Genomic DNA, 23,866 nt, shown 5'->3' with positions numbered 1-23,866 from the left:
ATTTGGGAACATGTTTGGTTTCATTTCGATTGTTTCGTAGTTTAATTAATTAAGGATGCCACCAGAGGGCACCCCCAACACATTTCCTGCCCCAGGCGATCGCCTAGGTCGCCTATGCCGAGCGCCGGCCCTGGCTGCAGCTGGAGATAATTTAGAGACCTCCCATGTCCACACCGCCAAGCAAAACGTGTGCACATAACCAACGACAGTCGACATGGATATTTGAATGCGACCATACTGCATGGATCTTAAAGGTGTACAGTAGGTATTGGCAGCATTTCCTCTTGCCCAAGAGCACAATGTGGGCAGATACAACTTGTTCGCCTGACAAATGCCTCTAGCACTGGACGTGAGGGTAATATCTACGTAGCACTTAGGTTAGTGTTCATACATGGACTTAAGGAAGTTGATAGTACATCATTGTGTTGTATTGAATGGGTTCATGTCTGGTACCCGCTAGGGGAAGGGTAACCTAGCCACACTGAAGGAAGTTTACCCTCCCCAAACTAAAAGAAGGGTACCCTACCCAAACTGAAGGAAGGGTACCCTAGCCACACTGAAGGAGGGGGACCCTCCCCAAATTGAAGGAAGGGGACCCTCCCCACATTGAAGGAAGGGGACCCTCCCCACGCTGAAGGAAGGGTACCCTAGCCACACTGAAGGAGGGGGACCCTCCCCATACTGAAGACCCAGCGTCAAAACCAGCCTGCTGATGCTGTGATTTAGCTGCTGCTCCTGCTCATCAGTCTAACAGCAGTCTGAAGCTGTATCAACCAGCTCTTTGTTAAATACAGGCTAATAGACCCGAACACAAATCTGTAATTTAACCAGTGTGCTAGCACACAGGACAACATGAGCAACTATCCTGGATAACCCCATGGATAACAACAGATTAATGAAGCTATCAGGCTAGCTGTCCAGAGGCTAACGTCAGCTCGTTAGCCGCTCAGGACATTCTTCCACATCATACGTCTTGTATTCTGCTCTTACCTCATAGTCAAAATTCCATTATATTATTTGATAAAGTAGATCCCAGTGAAATGATGTAGCCATACAACGTATAACATTCGAATACTTCGAATACGCTTTTAATTCACCAAAGTCCTTTCCTGTGAATATCTCAGATCCGAAATCCCGACCGAGGGAGAGCTGGAAAATGGGGTAATGCTCGTGGGATATCGCGAGATTCCACAAAAATTTATGTAGAAATGGCAATTGGTGCTTTATCGCGAGATGTTGTGCATAAATACAATATGATCATGCCCACTTTATTAAAATATCGTAAAATTATCATAAACCAGTGCATATCAATCATAGTTGGCTGTTGGCGCAAACAGTGCCATATACATACTTCTTACAAGCCCATTTCATCTTAGTATAAATGGAATTAATGATCAATGGGATATGCAATCTAAGGTTTTACAATCAAAACGATGACAATTATTTTCATAATCAAATAATTTAATGTATGATTGGCCTAAATTTTTCATTATGTTTCTAAATAGTAATCCAGTCGGTCCAGCAGTTGGCGCTGTTGCCAACAGCCCCCATGTCTGTAGAGAACAAGAAGAAGAAGGCAGATGGGTGGACCGAATCGCGCTGCTCAAAAGAGACGGTTTTGCGTAAGAGTAATTCATGAGTGAGTTCACTGAGTTGTCTCTGCCAAGCATAGGGTAAGGTTTACCAATATGAAGGGTTTGTACTGCCGACTCGGACAGACTGATGCGGACACCAAGTTTGTTATTCAGGAGATGGTGAGTCTGGCTCTTTATGCGTGCATGATTGCATTACTATCCATTCTTGGGTAGGTGAATGAAACCAAGTCAATGAAAGGGAAGCACAATGTTTTCAAACCTGTCATATAATGTGTAATAAATTAGCATTACTGTCCACTTGTAGTAACGCTATTATGATACACATATAATAGTTTAAGCCTAATTTAAAAAGGTTGGACCCAATTATTAATTATTTGAAAGCAAATGGATGTAGCAGGCTACATGTGTAAAGAAACAAGCAGCTTGCTGCCAAACAACATAAAATAAGTATAGAAATGTACATCTGCTCATTGTCAATGTGAGCCTTTTCCCCTCCGTTTAATGTCTGTAGTTACCCAACGGTCTAACTGCATGTCTTTTTCTCTCTCTCCGTTTGATTCTGTCTGTCCTTAGTCTCTCCCAGCCAATGTAGACAGTCACCAGGTCAGGGTTAAGATGAAGGCATGTGGACTCAGTCCTCTCGACCTCAAGGTAACTTATGACAATAGCTCCTATATTATATATCCACCCAATCGCTTATTCCTGTAAAGAGCCATGGAGGTGGTAGGGAGAAACTGCCTGCATTCTGAATGTCGGTCTATTGCGATGGCTCGCGCTGCCTGCTAACCCTCCAGATATTTTCCTAGTTCCTCATTATACCCACTATTCCAAATGCAATTATTTTATCATTCTTCCTCATAAATGTACTTATCAAGCTGCTGTAGGGCCACATAGGCCTGTAACAAATGTGATTCGCTACAAAGTCTGAAAGTTGTGATTGTCTGGTCAGATCTTCAACAATCGACATAATCTTCAAACCATCGTAAAAATTCCTACTCACTAGAGCTTTAGGAGTATAGCTTTTTAGGAACTTGTGTTAATCGACCCTTTGTCTTCGGAGGTGTGCGAAAACTGGAGACACACATTGGACGATATCCTAATTCGCAGAAGGAACCAAGCGGACTAGGAACCTGGGGCTACACAATAACAGAAACACCAGTAGTTATAGATATATATTTCATATGATCAAAAATACTTAAACTCTTCAACAGTTCACATTTAACAGCTGATCCGTTTAGTTTGACAATTGCTGACATTGTATCTGTTAATTTTGTTCAATCATTGCTATGTTGATTATTAGATTATTAGTGAGGATTTTCGGGTCATTTTTTAATTAATTGTGAAATTATTGTGTGTTTTTTGGAAGATATTCTTGTTTTTTAAGCGAGACGTGGAAAAAAAAAAAAGTGTCAGAACAGCCCTTGCTGGGTGGGGGAAATATGTCGCTGACTGCGCCGCTGGTGACTTGAATTCTTTGTGAGGATGTGGCCACGACGGCCCGCCTCACGCCCCGTGCCACCTATCTCCGTCCGTTGACTGATCCCCATTGACTTTGAATGGGGACGGACGCGCAATGCATTGTGGATCCGTCCGTTCCGTTGGAGCCTTTGGCTCTGTCAAGAAGTTGAAAAATTTTGAACTTTTTCGGCAGCGACGGATCCGTCCTCCAATCAGATCACGTATGCAAATTTAAGCACTGTGACGCGACTCGGGCTCTGACGATACTGGAAAGTGGGAAAGCGGGTCATCTTGCATCGCAACAAGCAGGAAGAAGCGGGAAGAACCCGGCGAAGCGATTTGATTGGCTGACGGATGCCTCTGCAAAGACTACTCCCCCATCAGTCAGCCACGCCTTCCCACGTCCGTTGACTGACGGAGGTAGTGGGCATGTAGGGTCACGCCTCGTGCCCACTACCTCCGTCCGTTGACTGATCCCCATTGACTTTGAATGGGGACGGACGCGCAATGCATTGTGGATCCGTCCGTTGCGTTGGAGCCTTCGGCTCCGTCAAAAAGTTGAAAAATGTTCAACTTTTTCGGCAGCGACGGATCCGTCATCCAATCAGATCGCGTATGCAAATTTAAGCACTGTGACGCGACTCGGGCTCTGACCATACTGGAAAGCGGGAAAGCGGGTCATCTTGCATCGCAACATGCAGGAAGAAGCGGGAAGAACCCGGCGAAGCGATTTGATTGGCTGACGGATGCCTCTGCAAAGACTACTCCCCCATCAGTCAGCAACGCCTTCCCACGTCCGTTGACTAACGGTGCAGTGGGCATGTAGGGTCATGCCCACTGCACCGTCAGTCAAAGGACGTGGGAAGGCGTTGTCATTGCAAGATTTCCCGCTTTCCAGTATCGTCAGAGCCCGAGATGCGTCACAGTGCTTAAATTTGCATACGCGATCTTATTGGATGACGGATCCGTCGCTGCCGAAAAAGTTGAACATTTTTCAATTTTTTGACGGAGCCGATGGCTCCAACGGAACGGACGGATCCACAATGCATTGCGCGTCCGTCCTCATTCAAAGTCAATGGGGATCAGTCAACGGACGGAGGTAGTGGGCACGAGGCGGGTGCACCGTTTTCACACCTAACCGTGCTCATATCTGCCATTGTGAGTGTGGCCAGTCTGGCCAGGCAAGGCCAATTTGGCCACTTGGGAGAGGTGTGCTGCTACGGTACGGGCCGCTACGGTACAGATGCTAATGAGCCGACACGCGCACACGCACGGCTACGCAACCTGAGCTGGACGACGTATAGTCCATGCGACGGCCGCGGACATAATAGAGCTCGTAAGTCGCCATTGCTCATGGGACCTATGAGAACGAAATAAATGAATGGGAGTCAATGGAGAGGAAGTAATTATTTTCTGATCCCAGTCTTTATATGCCCCGGATTACAGATATGTTGTTTGTGGATTTAAATGATAATTTTTCATGCAAAGAAAACTATAATTTAGCGGGTAGGAGTTTGATACGGTTAGTTTTTGTGCGGGGCGCTTTGTGGACTACAACTCCCGCTGCTCTCGACGCGTATGATATACGTCACCAAAACTTGCAAACAGATCCCGCAGTCGGAACATGGCTCTGTCTTTGGTGCACTTTACCACCTTCTTTCAAGGAGAGCACGAAAAACTTGTTCGAGGTGACAACAACACTATTGTGTTGTTTTCCATTGTTGTTAAAACTCTGACTGGCGGCAGACTTTATTATGGTCCATGCAGCGGACGCTTGGTGATGACGTGTTACGACGTGATGACGTATGTACAAGAGCCTATCGTGGCCAGGCCACAGTTGCGACGGCCAACGGCCACGGCCAGATGGCCTAGTGCAGGGATGTCGGGGTGAAATTGGTCAGGGGGACAGATTTTTTTCAAGAGAGACCTCAGGGGGCCGGATTACACTTTCGGACTGAAAAGGCCTGAAAAGGCCAAACACTGCCTCAACACATGGATAGGTAGGCTATTTTAAATTATGCTTGAAGGCCTAGATATCAAAAATAAATTGCATTGGCCCCAAAATAGCCTCACAATGAGGCCTACAATTACATAGCCTAAAGCAGGAGACAGCTCCCCTCTAACTGTGTGTTCACACCAAACGCGAAATTTTTGTCGCGCCACACATAATCTGTCGCTGTGCAAGTTTTGTTGAATTTGTCGCGCCACAACAAGGTAACCACCATTGCATGTCTTTACCTTTTGTGGTAGAGGGAGAGACGTCGGAGGACCCGACGCAGTATATTCATAATATTGTAATGACCACGGAAGAGGCAGTGAATGAAGTATTGAATAGACAGAGATTTATTAGATAGGCCTACCTAATAAACCGTTGGAACACACAAGACCGGAAACATAGCAACGCCGGTAAACAAACCCCGAGAAGCCCAATCCCTATGAGAGCTCCCCGCGCTACGGCCATCCGGAGGCGCACAGAGCTTTTGGCCATGATATTATCTATACAATTATAGTATATTATATACTATTATATATAGAGCTCCGGGAGTCGCAAACGGCAACATTCACTTTCTCCTCCATGCTGCAGTTCACCCCGGACTGCACTACACTGAGTTTGACTGTTGAACGCTGATTGGCTGTTACGTTACACATGTGACTCAGACAGTGGCCACGCTGTTGAATGCTGATTGGCTGTCATCACACGAAATTCGCGTCAAAGTTCAAATATTTGAACTCGAGCAAATTTTTCGCGCAACACATTCTCGTGAACGCGCTCGCCTGTCCACGGCAAAAGTGTGGCGTGACAAATCAAAACTTGTCGCCGTTTTCTCTCGCGAAAAATTCGCCCAAAACGCGTCTATACGTTCACTTTGTATGGGATCCTGTCGCCCCGTCGCGTTTGGTGTGAACACAGAGTAAGAACTTAACATTTTCCTATTCATGCAAGTAGCCTACATTTATAAATGAGAAATGCAACAAAATAGACTAGGTGCCAACAAAACACATTTCCTATTAATAACACAAGTATAAACTGTTAATTACTTTTATTTTATTTATCGAAGGCTTGCACAGGTTGAACTAGGCGATCGCCTAGGGCGGCAAATGCGTTGGGGGCGGTGTCATGCCAAATTTGTACCGGCTGCCAAATTTGTACCGGGCACGTCAACAGTTGTCAACCCTTACTGATTACGTAAGGGTTGTCCGTTGCCGGGCAGGTTTCAAAAAAACATTTGTGCTCAGGTTGCCAAAGACGAAATAACATAATACAGATAACAGATGGCTAGATAACACTTGTTTTTACTTTATATTTTTATTGTATTGAATTGTTTAATCAGATTTAGCTAGTAAACTGAGTGTTTAAAGCGGGTTTCAAAAAACATTCACGCTCATGTTGCCAAAGACGAAATAACATAATGCAGAAAACGGATCGCTAGATAACACTTGTTTTTACTTTATATTTGTATTGTATTTAATTGTTTAATCAAATTTAGCAAGTAAACTGAGTGTTTAAAGCAGGTCAAGGACGAAATAGCACAATACAGATAACGGACTAGTGCGAATGAAAGAGCTTGAAGGTTCGCGAATGTTCGGGAACCTTTCACGTCATTCGACGCGATCGTCCGTTGCCAGGCAACGGACAACGCGATCATCTGTTGCCAGGCAGGTTTGGAATGGATTACGTATGGATGTCGCGCCCGGTACAAATTTGGCAGCCGGTACAAATTTGGCATGACAGTGGCAAAAGTGTTGGGGGCGCCCCCTGGTGGCGGCCTTAATTGATGAATACATTTTAATGAAACAAGCGCTTTTTCTAAACATGTTTCGAAATGGAATGGAGAATGGGGGATGAACAGTTATTGAATCATAACAGACCAGCAGCAGTAACAGACCAACTGACCGATTCCAAAAAAAAAAAAGAATAAATACATATATTCTCCCCTTATCAACCCGGGGCCGGATGTGACATACAGTCGGGCCGTGTCCGGCCCGCGGGCCGCAACCCTGGCATCCGTGGCCTAGTGTGAGTGCAGGCCAGAGAACAATGGGGCCATTTGAGCACGGTTATGTGTGAAAACGGCGACGGCCAGATGGCCTAGTGTGAGTGCACCCTTAGTCACATTAATAATAATACTGCAAAGGCTTAGTGGGCAAATGCATAAATGTTTACCCACATTTGTCAATAGATAGTAAATTCACTGACTTTCATTTAAATTACTTAATATTTGAAGATTTTCGAGACTGCCAATTAATCTTCTTGGATATGATAAAAAATATAAAAGATGTAACAATAATTTGTGGAAAAATGCCACAAGATGGCAGCATCCATTACGTTTTCACCAGATGGTGAAAACACTTATGCTCAAAGTCTCATGTTTCAAAGTTGTGTAGTCTTCACAATTTTTTTCTTTAGGTTATCAGCAGATGCAGGCATAAAACAGTAATTCACTAAGGCTGCTAAACACATTGGCACAACTTGGGAACCCCCAGCTTTTACCCCCCCCCCCCCCCTTTACCAGTGTTGTATGTACTCTTTTCCAAAATAGATACACAATGAACACTGCTTTTCGTTTACCAAGCATCTAAAAAATGCCCTCCGAAGCTAATATCTTGTCCTTGCAGTTTATTTTTGCAAAGTATAAGCAAGTATCGTTAACACAGTATATTCGCATCAATTAACATGGGCAGGTTAAACATATAATCATAATCCTGAGGCTGAATTAACCCTGTACTCTACTTCATGCCTAAACACCAAAGAGCATCTGCGTTTCTCCCCATCCTTGAGGTTTGGTTTGGATAAGTTTCTTCTGCATTTGTTCATTGCAGACATTGTCGTAGAAAGATGTGTCACTGCAGATCAGCCGGGACTCTGGTCAAAATCAAAACGTTTAGAATGGATCCTGGCTCAACTGACCTGGGGTCTCATTTATAAAACTGTGCGTGGGATTGTTACTAAAAATGTGCGTACGCCCAGAAGCCAAGTTTTGCGTGCGCCAAAAAATATTCGGATTTATAAAACACTGCGTACGCACACCTGTACGCTATCTTTGCTTTATAAATCACATACTGACTATAATTGTGCGCAGCTGAATCAGCTTCACGTTCCGCCCTCTACACGCCCCTTTTTAACCATAAATGGTCAATGCAAATGACCTCATGAATGCGATCTGCATATAAAACAGACTCAGATGCCGGTATTATGTCTTGTTGGAAACAATGGCAGAAGTACTGAGAAAATCAAAAAAGCGATATTTCACGGAGGTTGAAGTGGAGACACTTGTGGGTGAGATGGAGGCCCGAAAGGTAGTTTTGTTCGGCGGTCACGGGATTGGAATCGCCAACAACAAAAAGCAGAGTGAGTGGCAACATGTTGCTGCAGCAGTGAACTCTGTCAGTAGCACGGAGCGCACAGTCCCAGAATTAAAAAAAGAAGTGGTCTGACATAGAGTTACATATTTTTATGTAGCCTACCAATAAATCGTTATGGTCCCTAAATACCCTCTCCCTCCGAATCCTGCATGGTCCGCCAGAAGTGCCATATGGTGCAGCATTACCACGGCGCTCACCTCTGTATTTATAGGGTTACGGTAATAAGACTGACGAGAACGCCTTGGATAATCAGTTTGTAATTACCCACGTAAAATGTTCTTGAACATAACCCCTTTTTAATGCCTGATTTGTCATGAAAAGCATCAAGAGTAACGGACAACGATTGTGATGAGTGTGGCTTGGTTTTTCACACTTGGGATTTAATTGACATTTGATTATGTGTTTACAGTGTCACATAAAAATATTATGTTATTGACACATGTTGGACAGATGCTTTATTCCATGCAGTCGCGCCGTCAGTGGACAGTAGGCTATGGAGTGACGGGATTAAATATAGAGAATTTATTTTTATTTATATTCTAAGGAGATATTTCTGGAGTTATAACTGAGAAATAACGCAGTGGACTTAAATTATTCTGATTAGGATCTAACGCATGATACGGGTTGAAATTAAATTGATGAAGGGCGATGATAAAACATAATCGTTCTTCTCACTCTGCAATTCTTCGGTCTGACTTCAGTTCACCACCACACCGTCTGTGTCGCCAATTCTCCTTTTCCTCCAAACCATGCGTACGCATGGGTCAGAGTTTGCTTAGGGCTGCGCACATTTTCCCGTCAAGTTGGTTTTTTATAGATCACAACCTTGGCGTGAAAAGTCACGTACGCAACTTTCAGCCCCGTTTTGTGCGTACGCAACGGTTATAAATGAGACCCCTGGTCTGTATACATTTGTCTGGAAGTTGTCTTTGGCATCAGAATCAGGGCAAAGTCCTGTATTGTGAGCACGGGTGAGGAAAACCCTTCACCAGACTTTCCCAGCCAAAGACAATTCAGGGCTATAACAGTTTACATTCAACTGTTTATCTTTCTGTTTTTCACATCTGTTTCAAGCTGCTAGTTGACCTAGGTATCCAGAGGGATTTGATTCCGGTTGGTCGAGAGGTAGCAGGGGTCGTCCTGCAAGGTGACGCTTTTTTTTCTTTGTTGTCATGCACATTGTTCAAATAGTACAACAAAATGCAGTCTAAAAGTGTACAGGTTTAATAGTGTAGGTTATAACAAAAGAGCTGTAGTATTAATTGCCTAAAATTTGAATACATCAAATGAAAATACAACGTAAAACGACAAATATTTTTATTATTATAAATAATATTATGTAAAAAGTAAATTTTGTTTGTGTTCACTGGGTTGTGCAGTTGGCTCCCTTGTGTCGTCCTTCCACCCAGACGATGAAGTTGTAGGTAAGGAAGGCTCATTTCCATCAACCGGTACTCAAACAATCAACATCATGCCAGGCATTTACAACCATGCATTAATATTGTTTTATTGCAAAATAGACCTCCCTTTGCAGGATTTATAATTGTTACCTTGGCGAAGAGCAGGTGACTTCCTATACTCTCACATGCACAGCTGAGTCATGTGCTGTGTCAATTTTGGTCCCTTATACAGACTTTTTACTTTTAAACCAAGGTTCATTCTATATCTCTCACTTTTTTTTATAAAAAGTGCTCTAGAAATGGTGTGTGTGTGTGTGTGTGTGTGTGTGTGTGTGTGTGTGTGTGTGTGTGTGTGTGTGTGTGTGTGTGTGTGTGTGTGTGTGTGTGTGTGTGTGTGTGTGTGTGTGTGTTGTGGCAGCCCGGTTCGCGGATGTTTCTGTCGCACACGGAATGCACCACACTCAGGGTCCAAGGTAAGCCGTAGTCGGCGTTTATTCAATGAAGGTACAGGGTAAAGCAGACACTATCGATCGTGGCCTCCGCGAGGCTCTCTCCTCTCGACTCGTCGTTGGCTGCTCCTACTAGTTCCCCCGGTGTGCGTCCGTGACGGTCTTTTAAGCCGGCTCTCCCCTCCTCCGGCCGGGTGCGTTGCATCCCGGTGATTGCGCCGGATGCCGGCGCATGCTCTGCTGCCGACTGGTGGGTGAAGGCGGTACACCCCGTCGACCACTACCCCGCGGTTCCCCCGGGTAGGGAGCGGGTTGTCACATCCCTTCCCCCTTAGATGAGGCCTCCGGTCCCCGGGAGCCCAGCCCAGGCAGGCATCCCGGCGTGACAAGGCGTCGGCGTTCGCGTGCTCCTTGCCAGGTCGGTGGTCCACCCTGAACCGAAAGTCCTGGAGGGCCAGGAACCACCGCGTCACCCGGGCGTTGGAGTCCTTGGCGCCGGCCATCCATTTCAGCGGGGCGTGATCGGTGACCAGGGTGAACTCCCGACCTAGGAGGTAGTATCTTAGTTTAGTGAGCGACCATTTGATGGCCAGGGCCTCTTTCTCGACGGTCGAGTAATTCCTCTCGTTGGGAAGGAGCTTCCGGCTGATGTAGGTGACGGGGTGCTCCTCCCCCGCCCGGACCTGGGACAGGACCCCCCCCAGCCCCACCTCCGAGGCGTCGGTGTGCACTATGAGAGGGGAGGTAAAGTCTGGGGTTATGAGAACCGGTTCGGAGCACAAGGCTCCCCGAAGCGACTCGAAGGCCTTCTCGGCCGCCTCCGTCCACTGGATCCGATCTGGTAATGTCTTTCGGGTCAGGTCGTTCATAGGGCTGGCCAGGGTGGCGAAGCCGGGTATGAACCGCTGGTAGTACCCGACCAGCCCTAAGAACGACTTTACCTGCTTCTTGAAGGTCGGTCAGGGCCAGTCCCGGATGGCAGCCACCTTGCTCTCCAGGGGCCTGACGTTCCCCCGACCCACCCGAAAGCCCAGGTAGGCCGTCTCTTCCAGGCCGAGGCGACATTTGGCCGGATTGGCGGTGAGACCCGCCTTCCGTAGCTCGCCTAGTACGGCCCTCAGCTGTTGGATGTGGACATCCCAGCTGTCACTGTGGATGATGATGTCATCTATGTATGCGGCGGCATAGGCCCGGTGCGGCCGCAGGACCTGGTCCATCATCCGTTGGAAGGTTGCTGGGGCTCCGTGGATTCCGAAGGGGAGAACGGTGTACTGGAACAGTCCCCCCGGTGTCGCGAACGCCGTCTTCTCCCTGGCGGACTTGGTCAAGGGTACCTGCCAATAACCCTTGGTCAAGTCCAGGGTGGTGAGATACCGGGCAGGCCCCAGTCGCTCGATCAGGTCGTCCACCCTGGGCATGGGGTAGGCGTCGAAGTCGGAGACCTCGTTCAGCCGTCGGAAGTCGTTGCAGAACCTGTAGCTCCCGTCAGGTTTGGGGACGAGGACGACTGGACTTGACCAGGCGCTGCGGGACTCCTCGATGACGTGCAGCTGCAGCATCCGGGCCACCTCCTCCTGGATCGCCGCCCGTCTGGCCTCCGGGACCCTGTAGGGCGGTACTCTCACCTTTACTCCAGGTGCCGTCCGGATGTCGTGTTGGATCACCGAGTTCCGCCCCGGGAGCTCGGAGAAGACGTCCTGGTGTTGCAGGACCAGGTCAGCGAGGTCTTGCTTCTGGTCTGGGCTGAGGTCCTCTCCTACCGGAACCACCGGGACCCCTCGACGAGCCACCAGCCCCAGGGGTGCCGGACCGGGCGGATTCCCCCCCTCCTTCCACTGTTTCAAAATGTTCACATGGTAGAGTTGGGTAGGCTTACGCCTCCCGGGTTGCCGCACTCGGTAGTTTACCTCCCCAACTCTCTCGACCACCTCGTATGGCCCCTGCCATTTGGCCAAGAACTTGCACTCTGCTGTCGGGACCAGGACCAGCACCAGCTCCCCAGGCCGGAAGACGCGCAGCTGGGCTCCCCGATTGTAAATCCTCGCCTGGGCCTGCTGGGCACGCCCGAGATGTTCCCGGACGATGGGCCAGACTTGGGCCATGCGGTCCCTCACCTGTTCCACGTGCTCCACCACGGTGCGGTGGGGTGACGGTTGGCTCTCCCAGGTCTCCTTGGCGAGGTCCAGGATTCCGCGAGGCCTCCTCCCGTACAGGAGCTCGAACGGGGAGAAGCCCGTAGAGGCCTGGGGTACCTCCCGCACCGCGAACAGGACATGGGGCAACAGCTGGTCCCAGTTCTTCCCGTCTGTGTCCATGGCCTTTTTCAGCATCTGTTTTAGGGTTTTGTTAAACCGTTCCACCAGGCCGTCCGTCTGGGGGTGGTACACCGACGTCCGGAGCTGTTTGACCTGGAGGAGTCTAAGCAGTTCTTTCAGGACACGAGACATAAAGCACGACCCCTGGTCCGTCAGTACTTCCCGTGCTATCCCCACCCGGCTAAACAGAAGCATAAGCTCCCTCGCTACCGCCTTAGCGCAGCGCAGGGGTAAGGCTTCGGGGTACCGGGTTGCATAGTCCACCATCACCAGGATGTAGCGGTGTCCCCGGCTGGTCTTGGGGAGAGGTCCCACAATGTCCAGAGCTATCCTATCAAAGGGCGTCTCTATGATGGGCATGGGGATGAGCGGATTCCTCGCCGAGGGGCGAGGAGCTACCCGCTGGCACACCGGGCACGATTGACAGTAACGTTCAACATCCCTTTTTACCCCCGGCCAGTAAAACCGCGCCAAGACCCGATCCCGGGTTTTGTCCATGCCCAAGTGGGCTCCCAGGAGGTGCGTGTGGGCCATGTACAGCACCTTGCTGACATACGGGCGAGGGATCACTAATTGTTCGGTCACCGCCCCGTCCCGTTCCACCACCCGGTACAGCAGGGCCCCCCTGGTGCTAAAGTGTGGGTGTGGTAGGCTACTCACCGAGTCCCGGGTCTGTCCATCGTGTGCGAGGACGTGGCTCCAGGCGTGCTTGAGGGCGTCGTCCCGCAGCTGGGCGCTAGCGAACCGACCCGGCCGTGAGGTTCCTACCCCCCCCTCCGGCAGGAAGTCCGAAAACTCGGTGAGAGGGGAGCTCTCGGCGTCCTCGGGTGGGTCGTTAAGGTCTGGCGCCGTCAGGGTATCCGACGTGTCGGGTCCAGACCGCGGTGGTCCAGCAGCACAGCCTCTCGAGGAGGTTGGAGTCCCCGGTGGCGAGGGTCCGTCCCCTTCCGGCCCGGTGTCCTCTGCCGATGCCTCCTCCTGGGTCGCCGGGATCCGGGTGGCCCCATACGCCGGTCGCGTCTTCCTCCCCGCTCGGGGAGGCGGCCCTCTCCTTACCCGATTTTCCCGCTCCGGATCCCAGAGTCTATGGAAAATCGGGCAATCCCTCCCGATAAGGAGGGGTACCGGTAGGTGGGGTACGATCCCTGCCCGGGCCGTAAACACCCCGTAGGGGGTCCGGATGACCACATGGCAAGACCCGTAGGTCCGGGTATCCCCGTGTACACAGGCCACCTCCATAGGCTCCCCACCCTTCCCCCCAGCTAGTTCGGGACGAAGGAGGGTCACTGCACTACCCGTGTCCAGGGTCATAACCCGTGCTGGGACAGTCGGGGACCCGACTAACCCCTGTGCCCAACAGGTGGCCAGCATACAGGGCCGGTGCGTGTCTCCGTCCGCGTAGGCCGACGGCATCGACACGTCTCTGTCCCCGGGACAGTCTCGTGCCAGATGTCCCGGCTGTCCGCAGGCGTAGCACCGCCTCGTGTCTCGAGCCTCCCGGGACACGACCGGCGGCTCCGGTGGTGGTGTCCGCGACGCCGTCAGGGGCCCCCTCCGGTCACGTCGGGTCTCGGTCGGTCGCAGGTTGGTCCGGGGACTGGCGCTGAGTTGCTGGGCCACTTGCCAGTTCTCTAATTGCCGGATCAGGTCGTCTACCGACTCGGGATGGTGGTGGGCTAAGACCCTCCGGGCGTCGGCCGGCAGCTGGCGGACGGTGTTGTCGATAAGCACCCGATCCAGCGAGCAGGGTCCCTCACCCGTGGCCAGCCACCTCCTCACTAGCCGCCCCTGCTGGGCGATCTGGGTCCGCACCGCACCATGGATGTCGAACCGCCAGTCGTGAAATCGTTGGGCGCGGGCGGCGAGGTTGTGCCCGTAGTAGGCCATTATGGCCTGTTTGAGCACCGGATACTGGTCGGCGTCCTCGGGTGGTAGATCCTGGCTTGCCTGCTGCGCAGGTCCGGTGAGGAAGGGCGAGATGATGTGGGCCCACTGTTCGGCCGGCCAGCTCTCCCTCCGGGCGGTCCTCTCAAACACCTCCAGGTACGCCTCGACAGCGTCGTCCGGCCCGAGTTTAGTGAGCCGGCTGGTCGGATCGGCTGTCGGCGCGGCTGGCGGCGTGTTGTGGACGGCATGCTGCGTGAGACGGAGCACCGCTTTGCGGAGCAGAGCGAGACTCTCCGCCGTCTCCCGCTGTGACGCGGCCGCCTGCGCCAGGATCTGTCGTTGTCTCTGAGCCACCGTGGGAGCGGCGGCGCCGTCGGGGTTCTGCATGCTGGATTGAGTGGGTACGTTACCGCGTGAGGTAGTGGCGTCGAGTTGCCTGCATTCTCCACCATATGTGGCAGCCCGGTTCGCGGATGTTTCTGTCGCACACGGAATGCACCACACTCAGGGTCCAAGGTAAGCCGTAGTCGGCGTTTATTCAATGAAGGTACAGGGTAAAGCAGACACTATCGATCGTGGCCTCCGCGAGGCTCTCTCCTCTCGACTCGTCGTTGGCTGCTCCTACTAGTTCCCCCGGTGTGCGTCCGTGACCGTCTTTTAAGCCGGCTCTCCCCTCCTCCGGCCGGGTGCGTTGCATCCCGGTGATTGCGCCGGATGCCGGCGCATGCTCTGCTGCCGACTGGTGGGTGAAGGCGGTACACCCCGTCGACCACTACCCCGCGGTTCCCCCGGGTAGGGAGCGGGTTGTCACAGTGTGTGTGTGTGTGTGTGTGTGTGTGTGTGTGTGTGTGTGTGTGTTTGTGTGTGTGTGTGTGTGTTCGGTTGTGTGTGTGTGTGTGTTCGGTTGTGTGTGTGTGTGTTCGGTTGTTCAGTGTGGTTCTGTCTGTGTACATTGTGATATTGTAAATTAAACCTTTTTCTGCCATGCTGTCTTTTTCCAGGTATTCTGCCTTTGGACTCCCCCTGGTCTGGACTGTGTGATGTAATCGATGTTGATGAACACCTTCTTGGTAATAAATGCATACACTTGTGCATGTTACCATGCTTGTCCAGTTTAAAGTCGAAATATATACAAATATATTTTGGGTTTAGTTTAGGTTTAGGTAAATTGTTAATCGTGTGTGTGTGTGGTTTGTTTGTGTGTTTTACAGTACACAAGCCAGAAAAGTTGAGCTGGATATGCGTTGCAGGGGCAATACGTGATGGAGTGTGTGCCTATACGGCCCTACACACACACGCCCGAATGGCCGCTGGACACACACTCTTGGTCATGGACGGAGCCAGCGTATGATGAAAACTCTGTGTGTGTGTGTGTGTGTGTGTGTGTGTGTGTGTGTGTGTGTGTGTGTGTGTGTGTGTGTGTGTGTGTGTGTGTGTGTGTGTGTGTGTGTGTGTGTGTGTGTGTGTGTTACGTATCTCCTTTTTTCTTCCCAGACATTTGGCCTCCTGTGTATCCAGCTCGCAAGTTACCATGGAGTCAAAGTGTTGGCAACCTCACACACGCCAGAGCAACACACATTCCTTGAAAAACTACAGACAAGTTTAGGTCTGTATTCAATCTCCACATTTTAATTTTAATTGTTATCAACAGGAGAAAAAGGCACACGCTGCGAGCACCATTCCGCGCCCATCAACTTTTAGTTGCTAGTTTTTTTTAAGGTTGTTGCTAAATAACACCAAAATGTAATTCCTGACACTGAAACATTTGAAGAATGGGTAAAGCTCCTGGAGGCCTTTTCAACCGTTCTTTGTCCGTGATTCCACACCTCTTCCAAACTATTCTGTCTTTCTCCACTAAGTAGTTCAAGAGCATCTAGTAGGTGAGACAATCATTTCAGTATTTCAAACTTGTCAAAGTACTGTATATCCTCTTTTCTTTGATGTTCCTTTGTTTATAGCCAGGGTGATTCCAGTGTTTGAAGGGTCATCGGACCTGCTTTCAGATGTTCTAGAGGAAACCGGGGGATTAGGCGTGGACATAGTCATAGACACTGGAGGTGAATACACTGGTTGTGTTTGTATGTCAACTGAAGGGCTCATTGAAGGAATTTGAATGCTCGATTTAATATGCAAATGTATGTTTTCCTTAGACTTAGGCACGGTCCACACAGACAAACGATCCGTTTTCCTTTGATGCAGTTCAGGAATATCTCCGTAAAGACGGATTCATTGTGGAACCGCATCGAGCTGTAGAAACAAATTCCAGGCCAATAAAGGGCGTTGCTTCTGCTACAGATCTCCAGCAAAAAAAAGAAGAAAAGGCGAGCATGCGCATAAAGCCTGTGCGCTGTTTACAAACATACAGTCCGAGAGGAACAAGAAACAAGGCTAAACGATCTTTTCCCCTCCGTTTTCCTTTGATAAGTTTCAGGAATATTTCCGTAAAAACGCACTCATTGCGAAAACGCATCGAACTGTTCCCCACAAAAAAAATGACTTCATCGTTTGCATTTCAGGCGTACACACAAATCCAAACAGGAAACCGCATAGGTCTCCTTTATTTGAATCCGGACCTCAGTCATGGAGGTCCGGATTTCAGAAAAGTTCCTGAAATGGAGAAACTGGAGGTTTCAGAAAAATCTGTTTTCGGGTGCCGGTGTTACACCGAATTCTGCCACCCATCGAAAAGTGTGACCCCAGGGGGCGCTGTTGCATATTTTCTGAGTTTGAGCCGTAGACAGGCATGACAAAAACATACATAAGATCTCCCCCCAACCAATTACCTTTTTATTAAAGGTGCTTAATAATTACATTTGATTGATTTGATTAGCATTTTACAGACCCATACAATGGATAGGGCGTTAAGTACGGTCCTTCGCCGTTGCTTCTTTACCCATAAAAAGCTATAGTCAGTGTTAAATTACGCTGATTTACATTTGAGCATTTCCTATTATAGGCTACTGTGTAAAATGCTGTTTAGAATTAATGTTAGTATCAAGAAAAGAAAGACCCACCGGTGGGGGGAGATCTTATGTTTTATGTTTTTGTTATAACGCACACGTGCATGTTGCAGAAAATGTACAACAGCGCCCCCGGGTGTCACACTTTTCGGTGGGTCGCAGAATTCGGTGTAACACCCGGATCTGCCAGATCTGTCTGGACGGTAGGCCCAAACGCACGAGACTTATGCGGTTTCACCAAAAATCTGCTCCGTGTGGACGGGGCCTTGGGCCCTGTCAGTACAGCTAAGATGTTTGTGTTAAAACGTGGAAGTCTTTGGGCCGACCGTCTAGAAGGCAAACGCACTCTTTTGAAACCAGGTCCCAGGCCGAAAGAGAGAAAAACTGCCACCTGCGTTTTTGTTTTAGAATTCATTTGAACCCCAGATACGTACATGATTAAGTCATCACCCCGACCACCAGGGGCCTGTACTACGAAGCTCGATTAGAGGGTTAGCGAGGTATGTTGAGCTGAAAGCATGGGTTAGCTGTTACCACGAAAGATCTCGATCTCTTTAAAGGTCCCATGACATGCTATTTTATGTATTCTTGAATATAGGTATTAGTGGGCAACTAACAAAGTATTCAAAGACTTTCCCGAAATTCAGCCGTGGTGCAGAGTTACAGCCACTCCGAGCCAGTCGCACATTGAGCTTCCCCCAAATGCGCTGTTTTGGTGTCTGTAGCTATAATGCAAATGAGGAGGAGCGAGGCGGGTCAAGGAGGAGGGTGGGGGTGTGGCCCTGAGCAGCTTGCAGCCACGGTACCATGCGCTCTGTTTGCAGTGGATGTATCGCAATGGCGAGGCGCACACAGCCTTTAGCCGTGTTCTGTACATTTTCTAGAACACACGGGAGTCCTGGAGCTCTATATCTAAATATTAGCATATAGCCTACATAGATATCTATATCATATAATATATATTATCACGGCCAAAAGCTGTGTGAGCCGATATTATGAATCTCTAACGACCGCGTTGGGTTCTCAGACGTTCCTGGTTCTTCCACGTCCACATCAATGTGAAGTAGACTGAACCGCGACAAGGAGGAGAAAGGGATTGTTGCCGGGCAGCGCTCTTAGGCACCTCCGCCTCCGGCAGTGGTCCCTCGGCAGCAGGAAGCGGGGCTCAAGCGGGAGACATTCGCCGCCAAAAATCCCTTTCTCCTCCATGCCGTGGTTCATGTTCTTGAGGGAGTCAAAGCCAAAGTTCCTTCCCCCCCAATTCATTCCCAACCCTGGCTGAGATAACCCCCACTACGAGTCTCGTTGTAGAAATACCAGAGACGAGAGCCCGACGTGTTATGCGCCCATAACACCAAAAGCAGAACGGTTATCCAAATAACAAGGAAGTGTACAACACTTGAGTTACAGTCCTGGAGCTCTATATCTAAATAATATCATATAATACATAGATATCTATATCATATAATAAATATTATCACGGCCAAAATCTGTGTGCGCCTCCAGACGATATTATGAATCACAAACGACGGTCGGCTTCTGCGACGTCTCCAGTTCTTCCACTTTCACATCAATCTGAAGTAGACTGAACCGCACGCTGCCTGCTGCCGGCTGCCCGCTGCCGTGCGGTGGTGCTTTGCGGCAATGGTGCCTCGCGGCAACCGGCGGCATGTCGCAGTTCATCTAGTGCTTGTTTTACAACAAACGCAAGTTTTAGCCACTGGGGAACATAGGCAGGCTAGGGGAACTCATATTTGTGTTAGAAAACCTCATAAAGTGAGATTTTCATGTCATGGGACCTTTAAGAAAAATCACCTCCATATAGTCGGAAAACCGAATCATAGGCTAGATTCACCTGAAATTATTCAAATGGATGCTTACAACTTACCACATTGAATAATATTTTTATATTTATTTTTGACTTGGCCACATGTTCGTAGGAGCGTGCTGGCAGCACATATATGGGGGTAAAAGGCATGATGATACATAATATTTTTTTGTCAATATGCAAAATCTTGTGACTTACGAATTAACACGGTCGGCTATTTTTTGCCAGCACGCCACCTTAGCCATATTATGGGCAACCGTGTTCCCCTTGGCTGTGATTTGAACTTTCAATTCCTCGTAGGAGTTCATAATAATACACTGCTCGCCTTCGATGAAATACACCGCTCTCGCGCGATTGATTTTGCATAAGGGTGGGTCAAATGACGCGATAAACGCCCCTTTTATGTGAACACGCATTGAACCTAAAGCGGAAAACCTGGTTCAACTAATTGAATCTAAACTGAGCGTTGTGGTACCATTTAACTCTGATTGCGAGTTGCGGCTCTGTCGAGCCAGGTTTTCCCAAGAAAGCCTGCGTATGTTCAGCGAGGTTCGTGGTATACCCCCCAGGTGGGCAATGTTAGCTTTCTGTCTAATTTGTTTTTGTTTGATTTGCATTATTTTGGTAGCAACCTCCGAGGTGAAACCCGTCTTGGTAAATATAATAGCTAACTGATAACTGATCATTATTTTCTGCTCAAACTACAAGGTTTAACAACTGCTGTTGTTGTTGTTCTTCGGTTTCGGTTCTTGGATTCTTCTTCTTCGACTGTATGTTTGTATACAGCTCGCAGGGTTGATGGCATGTTGATTCGCATGCTCATTTTTTTTGTGGAGTTCTGTTGCAGAAACAGCGCCACATATAGGCCTGGAATATGTTCGACTGCGTTTCTACAGCTAGCTGCGTATTTGCAATGAGTTCATCATTACGGAGAAATTCCTGCCACGCTGCCAAGGAAAATGGGGGGGGGGGGGGGGGAAATAAAATTATTGTATGCGTGGACCTGGCCTTAGTGCTTCCATTATGTGTTTGACATTGTCTGATAAGCAAACCTTCAATCTAACGTGTGTGTGTGTGTGTGTGTGTGTGTGTGTGTGTGTGTGTGTGTGTGTGTGTGTGTGTGTGTGTGTGTGTGTGTGTGTGTGTGTGTGTGTGTGTGTGTGTGTGTGTGTGTGTGTGTGTGTGGTCGTGCTTGTGTGTGTGTGGTCGTGCTTGTGTGTGTGTGGTCGTGCTTGTGTGTGTGTGTATTGCACATGCTCAGTACGTCTCCAGGAAGATGAAGGGTCAAATGGAAATCGCCTCCCTCACAAGCATGAGGTCATCAGCGTACTGGGAGTTGGGGGTCACTGGGTGACATCACACCAGGAGCTGCAGGTACTTGGGTGCTAAGCAACACAAGTGAAGTGAAAAGGTTGAATCTAAATTCTTGCAATATTTTGTTTAGAACAGATGATGCTTCTTCTGTGAAGATGATTTCATATCATTTATGTACAATGAAAGGAGTATTCAATGAGATTAGATCATACTCCAGACTGGTCCTATCTCGTAGGCGAAATGGGGACGTGTGTGGTTAATGTGAACATGTGTCTCCCCTGACAGCTGGATCCTCCAGATTGCCGACTGCTCCACTTGAAGTCGGCCTCTGTGACTTTCCTCAACCAGGAAGTCTGGACCGCTTCGACTGTGCAACAAGGACGATATCTCCGTATCCTTAATGACCGTTCATCTCACTCACCAATATAGTACTTAACACAAACGTGACACCATGCTGTGAGCCACCAAACACTATGTTACTATCATACTTGATCATGTTGTGCCTTAACAGTCTCTGCTAGACATTCTGAAGGACATAATGGAGAAGATGTCTTCTGGAATACTCGGGTACACAGATTCACCTCCTTCCACATCACTATTCTAGAAGAGTTACTTTTGATCAGGACTCCTGACTTTAATTAAGCATGAAGGTTTCAGAAAATAGATGTTTTGAGCAGTAGGGCAATGATGACATGACCAAGAAATTGTGTAAAATGTTCAACCAATTGTTTTCACTGAATTTACTTTAAACTGAGGTAACAGATTGTATCCATATATATTAGGGCCCGACCGATATTGATTTTTGAGTGCCGATGCCGATTATTTTCAGATAAAAATTACGATTACGATTTAATCGGCCGATTAAAAACAAAACAAAAAAAGCCTATAAAACTTAGTTTTTGATACCTTAAATATACTTTAAACACTTTTGATGAATATGTGAATTGAATGCAGAACCTTTGAGTGTTTTAGAATACATTTACAGTCAAAAATGAGTAATGTAAAATGTAAAATAAATAACTAACTCCCAATGTGCTGCGGTCATGCGCAGTGACTAACACGTGCGTGCTGAGCAGTATGGTCTCACCGTTAGTCTACAGTATAACGAATTAACATGGCCTGGGACCTAAAGAAAAACAGGCACAACATGCTAAAAACAACGCGTCTTGTGTACATTGGTGAGGTGTGCGCGCAGCTGCCTGAGCGAGCGTGCTTTCATGTTGTACGGTAAAATTCAATCTCCTCTTTTTTACTCCAGCTAAAGTTGTTGGTTAGCAAGGCGAGTAGGAGCGCAATCTGCAGGATACTAAGCGCAATAACATTTCTAAAAAAAAAATCTTTTTGGCAGATGTTGACTATTTTCAAAAAGGATATAATCGGCCGATTAAATCAGCAGGCCGATGAATCGGTCGGGCCCTAATATATATACAGCAATATGCTTTCAAAGAACAAAACGTAATATCTGAATACTCAATTCAATAAACTTTAAAATTATTTAAATTCTATAAACATAGAATTTATGCTCGCCCAATTTCTTCCAGATGCACCATTACAGTGTATGCCCCCATGGTGATTTCAAACGCTTCGTAACGCTGTTTGTGTGTTTGTAAGAACTAACATTATTCTGTGTTTACCACACTTCCCTCTTACTAGACCCGAGCCTGAGGAGGCGGTCCCTCTGCAGGATGCCACTGTTGTCATGGAGATGGTCCAGCGTTGTGAGAAAAAGAGTGCTATAGTTCAGTTCTGACATCGCACGCTGGTATAGGATGCTAATCCAATCAATTCCTCCGCTAATCACTTTAATACCCTACATTTGACACCATAGAGACTTTCTGGACTCCATTGGATCAAACAAAGGGCATGTTGGTTTACACATGTTTTGATTACGATAGCAAATTGCAACTAGTGCAATTTGACAATACTGAAGATAATAACCCATGGAAAAAAACATTTGAATATCTTCAATTCCGAATAACTGTTCCATACAACTGTTTAAGATGTTGTGTGTGTGTGTGTGTGTGTGTGTGTGTGTGTGTGTGTGTGTGTGTGTGTGTGTGTGTGTGTGTGTGTGTGTGTGTGTGTGTGTGTGTGTGTGTGGATATAGGTTTTTGTTTTCTTTTTCTTTTTCCTGATGATCCCAACCCCTGATCACTAATCTATGTAACTTCAGATGGTGTGGCTTCAATGAAGATGGCTGTTGGGTCTAATCTAATGTATGGCTGTTAAATGACTCCTGTCCCCACATGTGGTTTAATGTACATGTGAAATAAAAGTACTTTGTGTATCCGTCTACCTTTTCAGAAACCTAATACTTTTTTTTTCTATTTATTTTTACGGTATTACAACGTTTCTCAAATGTGTTTTTTGTCTATTTCATTGAATTAATGTTATTTTGAGAACAGCCTGGTTGTGATAGGTTTGTGATACCTAGTGAGATCCATAGGTACAATCCACACCGGAACCAGCAGGATGTGTGTGTCTCACCTGTTCTCCCCACCAAGTTGCTCAGTGGGATGGGCAACAGAATTTGAGTCTGGTAACAACGCTTCGAGAATGGGAAATATATGGCGTATTGACTCCATCCTGTTTGAATTCATCCATTGTGGTAAGCAAGTATCTGAAGGTGGGACATTTTGAGTTCTTAGCTCAGTGATCTTAGTTGATCATAGTTATTGTAGCATGCAGTAAATTGATAGGGCAACAGAGGAGACATATTTGCTACATGTATAGTTAATTTGAAGTGTGAGGGAACTTTTCAGGACTCTCGGGTTCTAAATAGCTAATATATTATTAAATTCGTACGAAGACGGAGACATTTAACAATGTGAAATCTACTAGCTTTGTTCAATTAATATTTTTTATAACACAAAAAATGTGGAGAGAACAGGTTTCTTGCATGTTCAGATCGTGCTATTTCTTTCTACTGCATAAATGTCCGAGGGTCAGTGTGTCATAGAGGCCCGCAGGGTCAATAGGATCCCCATTGTAACCTTATCCCTGGTTCCACTAGACTAGACAAACCAGCACACACAGGCCTACAGAGTAAACAAAGTGCTATCTACATTTATTTCTGACTTTCTATGTTTGGAACTAAATAACATGCATAGGGGTTCAGTAATCATTTAAAATTGTATTTTCATTTATAACTTTTGACATATTCAACTATTTAAAAAATAATTATGCGAGCAAAATTGTGTGCGCGGTCAGACTGCGACATGATTCCATCTGAAAAACAATTATTTTATAAATAAGTCTTAATATGAACCTGCTGCCTGTTATTTGATGCTGTCTTT

General features: G+C 47.7%; 2 protein-coding genes across 8 annotated transcripts in view; one reads left to right on the top strand and one right to left on the bottom strand.

Annotated features, from left to right (window-relative positions):
- The window catches only part of itsn1 (intersectin 1 (SH3 domain protein)), an 88,505-nt gene extending 87,325 nt beyond the window's left edge, over positions 1–1,180 (bottom strand). For 3 of the 5 annotated variants that reach the window (XR_003979735.1, XM_030379666.1, XM_030379668.1), the window contains exon 1: positions 991–1,180. The gene's annotated coding sequence lies outside the window, so the exon portion shown is untranslated. The remainder of the gene's footprint in view (positions 1–990) is intronic. The other 2 variants (XM_030379667.1, XM_030379670.1) reach the window with 1 other exon arrangement.
- Positions 100–22,863, top strand: cryzl1 (crystallin, zeta (quinone reductase)-like 1). Of its 3 annotated transcripts, none has more exons than XM_030379673.1 (13): positions 100–265; positions 1,506–1,754; positions 9,492–9,564; positions 9,797–9,841; positions 15,470–15,538; positions 15,680–15,813; positions 15,963–16,074; positions 16,331–16,348; positions 16,427–16,525; positions 20,518–20,630; positions 20,856–20,961; positions 21,092–21,137; positions 22,224–22,863. In XM_030379673.1, the coding sequence occupies exons 2-13, from the start codon at positions 1,689–1,691 to the stop codon at positions 22,318–22,320; spliced, it is 978 nt and encodes a 325-aa protein (XP_030235533.1). In that variant the 5' UTR covers positions 100–265; positions 1,506–1,688; the 3' UTR covers positions 22,321–22,863. The 3 variants fall into 3 exon arrangements, with proteins under 3 accessions (XP_030235533.1, XP_030235531.1, XP_030235532.1); XM_030379671.1 differs by lacking the exon at positions 100–265 and adding an exon at positions 2,169–2,246 and having other exon boundaries at positions 1,511–1,754; XM_030379672.1 differs by lacking the exons at positions 100–265; positions 16,331–16,348 and adding an exon at positions 2,169–2,246 and having other exon boundaries at positions 1,526–1,754.
- The last annotated feature ends 1,003 nt before the right edge of the window (positions 22,864–23,866 follow it).

The sequence above is a fragment of the Gadus morhua genome, chromosome 15 (assembly GCF_902167405.1).
Source record: "Gadus morhua chromosome 15, gadMor3.0, whole genome shotgun sequence".
NCBI lineage: Eukaryota > Metazoa > Chordata > Actinopteri > Gadiformes > Gadidae > Gadus > Gadus morhua.
This window is presented reverse-complemented; position numbering and strand designations above follow the sequence as displayed.